At 38.6% G+C, this 11,333-nt stretch overlaps 1 protein-coding gene across 2 annotated transcripts; it reads right to left on the bottom strand.

The window, feature by feature from the left end:
* Window positions 1–1,804: 1,804 nt before the first annotated feature.
* Window positions 1,805–10,959, bottom strand: LOC117555494 (heterogeneous nuclear ribonucleoprotein C). 2 transcript variants are annotated; one of them, XM_034230353.1, is made up of 11 exons: window positions 10,825–10,959; window positions 9,141–9,174; window positions 8,661–8,717; window positions 5,895–5,944; window positions 4,931–5,178; window positions 4,502–4,574; window positions 4,318–4,365; window positions 3,871–4,037; window positions 3,670–3,786; window positions 2,827–2,963; window positions 1,805–2,730 (listed from the first exon to the last, which is right to left on the bottom strand). In XM_034230353.1, the coding sequence occupies exons 3-11, from the start codon at window positions 8,685–8,687 to the stop codon at window positions 2,644–2,646; spliced, it is 954 nt and encodes a 317-aa protein (XP_034086244.1). In that variant the 5' UTR covers window positions 8,688–8,717; window positions 9,141–9,174; window positions 10,825–10,959; the 3' UTR covers window positions 1,805–2,643. The 2 variants fall into 2 exon arrangements, with proteins under 2 accessions (XP_034086244.1, XP_034086243.1); XM_034230352.1 differs by having other exon boundaries at window positions 3,649–3,786; window positions 10,825–10,956.
* Window positions 10,960–11,333: the final 374 nt, after the last annotated feature.

The raw sequence follows: 11,333 nt of genomic DNA, 5'->3' as shown, positions 1-11,333 counted from the left end.
TGTTTACTATAGTCGACCAGGTACAAATAGCATTGTTTACTGTAGTCGACCAGGTACAAATAGCATTGTTTACTGTAGTCGACCAGGTACAAATAGCATTGTTTACTGTAGTCGACCAGGTACAAATAGCATTGTTTACTGTAGTCGACCAGGTACAAATAGCATTGTTTACTATAGTCGACCAGGTACAAATAGCATTGTTTACTGTAGTCGACCAGGGGCCTATACTACGAAGCTGGTTCAACCTAACCTGGATATGTTTGAGTTAGCCTGTTGGCCTAATCCAAAACATACGCGCTCTCGCTAAACTGTACTACGACGCGGGTTATCAAGTGGATCGCTCAAGCTAGCCGTTTCCTATCTAGTTAGGTGCGCGTTCACATGAAAGGGGTGGTATTTGGAGCATTCGACCAATCAGAAACATGGAGAAGCGTACTGACAGCGCAGCGTCATACTTCCTGAATGAAAAGTGAACTTTAATACTAGTCAGAAATGAAGAAGTTAAACTTTAAACATCCATGACTTAAACACTTTATCCAGGATAAAAGCCACATAGTCTGCACCTGCAAGGTGAATACAGCTGGCAAAAGAAAAAGTGTTTGAATGCGTACATTAACAGGTTTATGATATCACTGCCCCGTCTAAAACACGATTTGACTTTAATTACATTTGTCTCGAGTGTTTCGTCAACTTAATGTGTTGCTTAAAATAATACTTCTGCATACAGTATGTGACACTGTGAGTGTTGCACGGCCAGATACGGCTCAGCTGACTCAGATAAGAAAATATGATACATTATGAAGTGATATGCCGCGGACTGTACTTAATGTTACTCTGATCCGGTTACTTATGTTGTGGCATATATTTAAGTAAGCTTTCTTAACGCTAATGTTATAATAGTCAGATTGCTCTGAAGATGGGAGGTGATATTCTATTAATGTTCACGTTCACACAGTCGGTGATTTTTGCCAGCCGTCTTTCCTGCAACGGCAGCTTTTCTGTATTTCCTTTCTCCTGTAATATGACTTGATCGCTTTAAACTCCGCACACTGAGCTCTGATTGGTCAGCAGGCAGTGCTTTCACTGAGTTGAGCTCTTGGCCTGCAACCTAACCTGGTCCCGACCAGGTTAGCCGCTAAGCATAAGTTACCATGGAGATCTAGCCCGCTAAAAAGAGAACCAGCTTCGTAGGACCGGAAAGCCGGAGTTTCCCCTGAATTTAGCCGGCTAAGCGAAAATCCTGCTTCGTAGTATACCCCCCGGGTGCAAATAGCCTTGTTTACTGTAGTCGACCAGGTACAAATAGCATTGTTTACTGTAGTCGACCAGGTGCAAATAGCATTGTTTACTGTAGTCGACCAGGTGCAAATAGCATTGTTTACTGTGGTCACCCGGGTGCAAATAGCATTGTTTACTGTGGTCACCCGGGTGCAAATAGCATTGTTTACTATATAGTCACCCGGGTGCAAATAGCATTATTTACTGTGGTCACCCGGGTGCAAATAGCATTGTTTACTATAGTCACCCGGGTGCAAATAGCATTGTTTACTATAGTCACCCGGGTGCAAATAGCATTGTTTACTGTAGTCACCCGGGTGCAAATAGCATTGTTTAATATAGTCACCCAGATGCAAAAAACATCTGCTTCAAATCTTCTGTCAACAGAGACATTATTTCAGCAATAGGTAGAGGCTAATTTCTAACACCTTTCCTGCAATTAGTGAACCTTAATGGCACACAAACACAGCCTCACGCTGCACCTGAATGCATCCATGTGTGCTGAAGCAAAAGCTCATACAAGGTCCAACTTGGAAAACATGTTTATTCACTTTTACCAGTGCAGTTGAATGACAAAACAAAACTTCAACAGAAAGAGACAAACATGAAGTAGCACTGCATTACACAAGTCAAGATCAGTTAAGGTCGCAACACCTCGCAAACAAACAAAACTATTTTCAGAGTATTTGTCTGAATATCTGCATTCGGATACAAGGCTTTGTACATGCTTATGGTGTTATCCTACAAGCAGAGAGGGAACAGAAATAAGTCCTTGTGGTCTTTTTATGTGGCCAGTTGTTTTGATACACTGCCACCTGCTGGTTAAAAGGAAAACATACAGCAACTGGATCAGGAATATATTTTATACATTTTCTAGCCTTGACTGTAGTACCATATCTGGTATTTCGTATCAAGCCTGACTTATATTCAAACCGTAGAACATTTTTATCCTGCTTTTGCTTAAATTTGAGCTCTTGCTATGTGTTTTGGACGTCACGTAATCTAAAAAAAACTATTTCTGTCATTTTTTACACTGGAATTCAAAATACAATGTTAAACAATGTGACACCTATCCTCATCTGAACTTGGATGTTGCCTAAATGTAACACATCAGTTACAGTTTGCATTTAAATATTTATAAAAAAAGTAAAATAAACTTAATAGGTAAGAAAAATCGAACGATCAACTTGAAATATAATTCCAGAAACTATACGTGTGTGTGTGTGTGTGTGTGTGTGTGAGAAAGCGAAGTCTACAATACACTGTATATGCTGTAAATGTCCAGTCAATTCAGCAGATTAAAATTAACACTGCGTACAAGTCTGGAGTGGAGATACAATCGTACACAATGTGTGTGTGTGGTGTTTAGGACTCGTCTCCGTCGGCACTATCTCCGTCGTCCTCTCCTTCCTCAGGCTCATCATCGTCATCATCCCTGCCTCTGTTTTTCATCTGTACAACAGGAAAATGTGATTCAAAAAAGTAATTCTTAACATACAGTATAAGCTCTCCGTCCCTCCCTCTCTTTCTTCATCCCCCGCTCCTCACCTCATCTTCATCGTCCAGCAGATCTCCATCGTCATCTGAGTCGTTCATGCCACGTTTCAGGCTGTCACCTTTCTTGCTGGAGCTGGAGGAGTTGAGCGGTGACACCTCGCCCGGCTCTGGTTTGCAGTTCTTCATCTCTGAGTAAATGAAAGGGTGACGGTGGGAATTAGAATAAACACCTTATGGCTGTGTTCATGTGCAATATATAATGTTATATAATGTATTACTGCTATTACTGGCTGCTAATTTAGCAGTTTTATATTTTTACTCACTTTCTTTTATAATGCTGCCACCATGGACGTGCATTTGTTTTCGTTTTTATTAACATGTGCTGATTCTACATGTATTATGTCTACTAACTTTATTTTTGCGTTTGTATCGGCATTGCCTCTTTGATATTAATTTCCCCACTGTGGAACCAACAGTTTTGTCTTATTAGATATTTGTGTGGAATATGAGTTATGGTGTCAAAAAACTAAATGTAAACAAGGCTGACAAAAGGAATCTCTCCAAGTATTGTATTTTATTTTGAAGAACAGCCAATGCTCCTTCTAATGAGAATATCCCAAACAAAAATGAAAAGTGGAAGTGTGAAATTATCACATGATTTGGAGTTAAAGCCAAAAAACAACCAGATTCGTATCATTTTCTTTCTTGATTTCAAGTGGTAGTTTGAGCCAAATTTGAAGAAAATCCCTTTAGGTGTAGATAACCATCTCTGTGTTAGACAATACAGTAGGTGCAGAGGCATTAAAAGTGAACTGAAGCATCTGTGTCAGTGTTTATGTATAATTGTCTGTATTAAACGCTTGTAAAACTTGCCATTAAATCTCCGAGGCCCACCTGACTTCTTGCTCTGGTCTTTCTCCATGCGCTCTAGGCTCTCCAGCAGGTAGTCCACCTTGTGTTTGATCTGTGTCAACTCTCTCTTGATGGTCTGCAGATCATCTACCTTCACCGCTGGAGGAGAAGCAGTAAAAAAAAGCCATTACAACATTGATGTGTGAGACATATTTGAGCCTTAGAGATGATGGTGGTACATACCGGAGCGGGAGGTCCTCTGGGTGGTCTTGGAGGAGGAGGAGAAGCTGGTTTTGGTTCGCCGGCTGCCTCCGCCGCTCACACTGACCCTCGGACGCTTTGAGGGGATGACGGCCCGGGACAGGGGGGGAGGGGGAGGAGGAGGCACCCGGGACTGGTAGGAGTACATCCTGAAACACAGAGGAGAAATAATTAAAAAGTTGCAACAAAATGCAAAAGTGGATCTGCTTCAATTAAAAAAAATTCCCAATATTTCTGTTCCATTGTGAATGTTATCTTAATTGTGTTATATATTGTATTTGCATGTTTAAAAATAAAATAAAGGGTCAGACAGAAAAAAAGTAATAATAAACAGGTGCAGGTGAGATAGAAACCTACCAAGGGCGTAGCTAAAAACCGAATAAGAAAAATAAATGACTCAAAAATATATTTTACATTATAGCAGCTTACCTATCGTAGTAATCTCTTTGAAAGTCATAGTCCAAATCTCCAGAGGAACTGTGGAGAGGGCAGAGTCAGAGAAGAATGATTAACTACAGCATTCATTGTTGACATGAAACAATACTTTCCGATAAGGAAGTCTGGAGGACTGCAGAGTTTCTGTAATATGTTGTTGAATAACGTGGAAACACACCTGTACATGTCTCCTGCAGAGCGCTTCACTGTCTTCGATCTGTGGGGTTTGGGCTCGCCGGCCAGGTTGATGTCTGAGGGAGGAAAAAGAGGAGTAAGGAGTTGCCAAAGTAAGATGATACAGGCCTCAGCTGTTTAGACCAAAAACAGCTGGTTTTCTTGGTTTTACTTATTATGTATTGAAATGAGCAGGTATAGTAAATATATGTAAAAGGATTACAGGCTCAAATCCCCAGTATTTACATATTTCAGGATAAATATTTTAGATATTGAAACTATTCTATTATCATTTAAAACAAATTACGATTATTTTTGTCATTTGTTTTCAGAAAGAAAGTCCAGTACTGATTTCAAGGCTCATTACTGGGCCCACTGACTTTCTATCTCCATCGCTGCAGTTCTTTGTTACCCATCAACCCCTCCAGCTCACCTAGCACCTGTCCCACGATCATGCGGCCGTCCTCGCTGACCACGGCGTTGCGTGCGTTCCTCTCATTGGCGTACTGGACGAAGGCGTAGCCTTTGTGGATGGAGCAGCCCACCACCTTGCCGTACTTGGAGAAGATGGCCTCCACGTCGGCCTTGGTGACCAGCAGCGTGTTGAGGTTGCCGATGAAGACGCGGGAGTTCAGGGAGCGAGGGTCAGTCTTGTTCGTCACATTGCTACTGGCCATCGGGCTTGGGGTGGGGGGGGGACAAAGGTAGGCGAAAAAAGAAAAGAAAAAAGGAGAAAACAGAGAGCCGTGAGATGTTGCGCAATACATTGTAGATTTTCTCTGCAATAAGGTCAATGAGATTTTTGACCTTGTGAAGCTCTTTAACAATGGGCCTTTAAATCACAGTTTCTTACGTATTGCATGTTTAAGTGAATGAAAGTCTGCAGAAGTCATTTCAATATTATTAAAATATAAACATTTTTTAAATTAACATTTTGCAGAGACATCTTCATATTGCTGGTGGTTTTTGTACAACATATAGTAAAAAAAACAAAGTATATAAAATCTAAAGGTGTGTTAGAGAATAAAAGCATTTTGTAACATTTGAGAAGCTAGATTTTTTTAGGGAGGCCTTTTAGCATGTATGTACTTTAATAATATAAATATTTAATTTCTGTCATTGATTGATAATTTCATCCTAATGACGTTATACTGTATGCTCATTTACTGACATTACTACATGTATCAATGTAAACTTATGATAACAAAAAAGTAATGCAATCATTCATAAACACATGGCAAATTCAATGTTGTACCTCCTACTAAACATGTCAACGGGGATGCTTTTAAGATATCATTTACACACACTAAATCTGTGCAAAGGGAGCATCGAGAGGTAGATGTGAGACAGGAGAACAGAGAACAGTGTGATGGGGTCATGAAGCAACCAGCACTCACTCCATCATGTCTGTACTCGGGCTGCTGGAGGTCTGCCTGCCTGTCTGACTCTGTTGGAGAGAAGAGGGTTGTCGAGGAACTTTGAGAAACAGTGACTGTGGGGTTACATCTACTACACCTCCAAAAAGTTGCGTTTTCTTAGAGTTTTCTCAAAGCCAAAAAATGCTTTTAACTGGAAGAGGGCTGCTCAGGAGGTGGTAGTGAACATGTTTTGTTTTTTTAAAGCAGGTGGCTATAAAAAAAAAACCTGTGGGATACATTTGTTATGACAAAACAAAGTATTGAAGTGAGAAAACTGTATTTGTGAAAACTGATAACTTCCCTGTTCTGTTTATCTACGTGAGGTAACACTCTACAGTAAACACCACTTTAATGAAGCTCATAATGTCACACACTACAGCTATCCAGGTTATTAGGCTTTTTACGGGCTGTGATGATAGGGATTACAGAAACATCTGATTATCCATAATATCACCATACATGATAAATACAAATATCCTGGTTACTGCATGATATATATACAGACATCTAAACTAACTATGCTTTGATTTAGACAGCAGGGAAGCACATGGGGAAACATACTATGACTTTCTAAAAGTGTTACTGCTGTTGCAGTGGTTGCAAACCCTCAAAAGTGATGTAACATTGCAGGGTCGGAGAAGTCTGAAATGTATCATACTGGGGAATCATACTGACAAATACAATACTACATTGACTGAAAGATAACTACATTCAATGTTTGTTTTATTGAAACTACTGTCTATGAGATGACAAATTAAACATTCCGTAGCCTAGCATTATGATCATCTATTATCATTTGTGATTTCTGATGCAAATATTTCAGAATACATGGAGATGTCCTGATTTTCTCTGTTATGTATCATATTAAATTGAATATCTTGGAGTTTTAGGCCACTAACATTTTTAAAATAAAAATATGTAACACTAATTTCAAAGATTGTACCGCCCTATTTCTTACTGTAAGGTGTTTGCTATTGTGTCAAAGCCTTGTATGGTAAAAAAGACATTCTTCCCTTTTAGGAAATTGCAAAACTTTGTGGTATTATCATCCAGCAACAGAACATTTGTATAGGCCTACATGTGAAGCCAATGCATTAGAGCACTTGGTTTGACATATCGAAAGCTAACGTACTTGCAGAAATATTTTTGTTTTTGAGTCAGTTTCTTCAAGGTTAAATGCACAAGTCACTTTGGATAATGTAATGTAACATGAGTAAACACTGGCTTTGCGCTATTTTGGTGTCCATTTTGTTTTTTGCTAATTCCCCATCAACCGCACACATTTCATGTAATTATCACCCACTTCAGCCATGTCTCACCTGCCAAATCCCCACTCTGCTGCCAGCTGAGCTCAACTGAACCCCATCAGCGCTCCCTCTCTGGCCGCTAGCAGCTAGCAGGGATTACATGGTGAACAGCCGGCTCTCTGGCCAAGGCTTAATGCTCTGCTCTCCTCTACATGATCTGGCCGGGGTGTTTCTATCGTTTGGCAAGCTGACAGTCGCTACAACACCGATTGTGTTTAGGACGAGGAGGGGTGCTTAGTGTTTCTAAATCTTTGTGGCATGTTGGGGTTCAAAGGGAATCCAGGGTTTATATACATGCAAATGATTTTCATGACTGATGCCGAATAAAGCCAGTTAGCCTGTGTGAACGCATTTGTTGGAGAATTTTTGATTTCTTCATAAACACACACTAGGTGGACAAATAACAAGATCATCTTACATGTTTAATATATGTATACTTTTGTAAATATAATTTACCATGGTTTTTGTTTGATATTATATATATATATTGATGATAATCCACTTTTTTGGAAACTTTACTCCATGCAACTGCAGGATTTTTTCTAAAAGTGAAAATGTCCATTCTTAATTGTCATTTTTTCCATTTCATGTCTGAAAATGTCTTGTTTTGTGAGTCTTCAACCCAAAGTAATTAATTTAATATGATATACAACAGATCAATAAGGCAAGATTCATCCATATTTGAGGCTGAAAACAGAGTTGACCAACTATTTTGCAGGAAAAATTGCTTTACAGATTAATTATACTGCTAACCAGTTTATTAGTGTATCTATTATTTCAGCTCTACTTGCAACATTTTATGATTTGCAATATGTCTTTTGTTGGCTACCTGTAAATGAGTCACCACAGTTCACTATTCTTATTATCAATAATTTCCTGTATGTGTAAAACAAGCAGGGAGTCCATCAGTTATATTCCAAACTTATACTTAACAGAACAATATAAGCTTCATAGAAGTGGCGTTTACTGCAGGGTTTTAATATTGGGTTGCATTATTATTCAAAAATTAACAACAGGCTAAATGCTAACTGTTTGCCTCTCATATTAAGAGTTCATATATGGCATATGTACAGTGTTAGCAGCAATAACTTTTCCTATCCTTTGCCTCATCTGGGCGTTATGGTGTGAAACTTCCTGAGATATATAATGTTGTATCTTTAGTTTCATTTTGATCAGTGATGTGAGCGAGTGTTTGTGCTTGGACTGTGAAACACTGCAACTGCAGCGCTCATGTTTGAAGACAGACAAGACAATAAGAGAGAAAGCAGATTGTACAGAGGTGCATGGAGCTGTGTGTATTCTGTGTGCAAGAAAAATTATACAATCTTAACCTTTGACATTATTGTACCTTAACACAATCTGTATTAGTTATTACTGTTATTTGTTAGTGATTCATTGTATTCAGAAGACATGCTTATTTTTACAAGTACAAACTTACTATCGAGGGTGATAATGATGACATCATTGTTATTATCAAGAGCAGGTATCTTTTTTTCTGTGTGGGTAATAGACCAGATTTGAATCCATCAAATGACATGCAAAAAAAGAGATTACATTACATAGCAAAGGCAGGATTATTTAGCCTTTGTCAGAGCCAGGGCTGGATTCAGGAGGAAGTGTTATTCAATATTAGCTCAAAATCTGGTCTCTTATCATCAACACGGTTATGCATTAGGTTATCATAAACTGGGGACATGTGGAAGCTCGTGTATAAAGCAACTAGAGTCAAAAGCAGCTGATTGTCTACTTTCACAGCACAACAAAAAAACACTACATGCTACTTGCTCTAGGAAAATCCAAAAGGGGGAGAAATGGTCTGAATCACAAAGCGGTGAAAACAAAAGTGGAATTTTAAAAAAGTGATGCAAAAGTTGTGGTGAAAAAATAAAACCAAAAAAAAAAGTTGAGACCAACTTACGATTTGCCGCTGTTCAAAAAAGAGGCTTCAAAAACTAAACAGGGAGAAACAAAAACGTAATATTAGAAAAGAGGCCATTCAAAAAAGTATCTTGAAGTATTATTTCCACAAGCAGGGAGGGGAAACTGGTGGGAAAAGTATGGAAATTATACAAATAAATTATGTGCCAAATGTCACTGCCTACAGCACATAGAAAATAAAACAAAATTCTTCTAATTATGAACCTACAATTCACACCTGTATCGTCAATATAAAAATGTATCTGAAAAAAAATATTATTTTAGGCATTCTTTTCAAAAAAATTGTTGAAAAAAAAATTGCATGTTATAAAAAAAATTGCATGTTATAAAAATATTTCTGGAAAAGCTATCAGTCAGAGATTTGCAGTCAGACCATTAAAAGATTGAACTTTAGTGGTAAGTATTCCATAAATAATAATCTGAGGTTTATCATTATTAACAATGCTATTCTGGTGTTTAAATTACAATTGCTATTTTACTTAAAACATGTAACAACGTTTGAGCATCCTTTGTAAACTTAGTTGATGGAAAGCATCACTAGGAATTACCTTCATAATCTAGGCTACTTAATTAATATCAACCTAACAATTGGGAAAATATCAGAAACTGGTGACATCAGTTAAATAAGAGAATTCAAGGATGCCTTATGCCCTAATTATAGGGGCCCCAGGAAGGGTTCAGCTACAGAACAGCGCCCCTGGAGACTGGAAGGACTCACACTCAAGGACACTTAAAAAGGACACAGTTGGGCTGGGGTGCAGTAGGGGGTTGAGGTACCACAGGGGTGTAAAATAGGGATCTTCAAGTTTAGGAGGCATCATAAACTGCAATTCTACTCCAATAGTAAGCCTTTGTTGCAAAAATCTGATCAAAAATGTTCACATATCTGTATACAGCTGATCATAATAAGTGGGGGGGGGGAAGAGCAATTTAGAGGCCTAATTTCAGCTCAATGCAGGCCCTTAACTACATCCAGGGCCTGAGCAAAAAAACTGCTAAGAAATGCTTCTGCAAATAGACTAAAATAAAAATTACCAAATGCACATATTCTGCCACACCAAATGAACCACGGTGTTAATGTTCCTTTTAAAAAAACGCCCCAACTCGGCATTGAGGGAAAAAAACAGCTTGCCTGAAAAATAACATCACTCCTGAGAGGTTTCTCTGCAGAAAATACACTGCCGAAATCACAAAGAAAGGCACGAGTCACTGTCAACGAATGCATATCAAGTTAATGGTGGAGGCAAAACCCAAGACGAGATTAAAAAACCCTTTAAAAACATATTTCCAAGAAAAAGGGCGACCCGTTTTGCAAACTGTCCAGAAAAGACTGCAACAATTTCCCATCCTCGAGATTATGACCACACTCAAGATACACAACGACGCCACACAGCAGCACTGCAAAAAAAAACGAGGCTTCGAAATGTTCGATAAAAACCAAAGCAAAAATCTTTTAGTGGTGGGAAGCTAATAAAACTAGTCTCTGCGCAGCTCAATATGCACAACACAAAATGTACGCCACTAAAAGCCAACACAGTCTCAGGAACACCAGCCCTGGAAAAAATGCATTAAAAATGAAAACAAAAAGTCCCAAAGAGGTTCAGAGTCGAGAAAATTGGTTTAAAAAAATAGGGGAAAAAATGCTCTCGGTTAAAAATACTCACCAGGAGTTTAATACTAAAAATTAGTAAAATTCAACGCTGTTTTTACTTGGGTAGGTAAAGATCCGTTTACGGCTCTGCAGGCTGATAGTATCACCTTGAAACCAGTGGACACGAAATGGCGTCGACTCACACAGAGAACAGACGAAGGGCACCGCCCACTACTGCGTACTCGTCTTTGATTGGATACTCACACCACCCTGTGTGAGTATACTCTTCAGGGATTGGCTGATGCGCTTGCCAGTCCGGCCCACTAAAGAACACGTCATGAACTCGATTGATTTGAATGACAATACATGAGCTCAAAGACAGTCCACTATTAACTGCATACTGTATATGACCACATGTGATTTTTTATTTTATTTTATAGGTTTATATATTTTATTGTAGTTATTCCTTTTGTTGTAGCTTCCTTTATTTTACCCAAAGACATCATTTTAATTTTTATTATATATTATTTGCAATATCGTAGCTTTTAGCTCCTTGTGCCCCTTGAATTAATATTATATTGT

This window comes from Gymnodraco acuticeps, unplaced genomic scaffold, assembly GCF_902827175.1.
Source record: "Gymnodraco acuticeps unplaced genomic scaffold, fGymAcu1.1, whole genome shotgun sequence".
Classification (NCBI taxonomy): Eukaryota; Metazoa; Chordata; class Actinopteri; order Perciformes; family Bathydraconidae; genus Gymnodraco; species Gymnodraco acuticeps.
The sequence above is the reverse complement of the archived record's forward strand: the minus strand, read 5'-3'. Positions and strand labels throughout refer to the sequence as shown.

Bases quoted from the DNA above. Each gene is read 5' to 3' on its own strand.
- LOC117555494 (XM_034230352.1), bottom strand. From the start codon at position 8,687: ATGATGTCATCATTATCACCCTCGATA. The intron at 5,945-8,660 runs GTAAGTTTGTAC...TCTCTCCAACAG, and splicing joins CATCATTATCACCCTCGATA to AGTCAGACAGGCAGGCAGAC. The intron at 4,038-4,317 runs GTAAGCTGCTAT...TCTGTGTTTCAG, and splicing joins CAAAGAGATTACTACGATAG to GATGTACTCCTACCAGTCCC.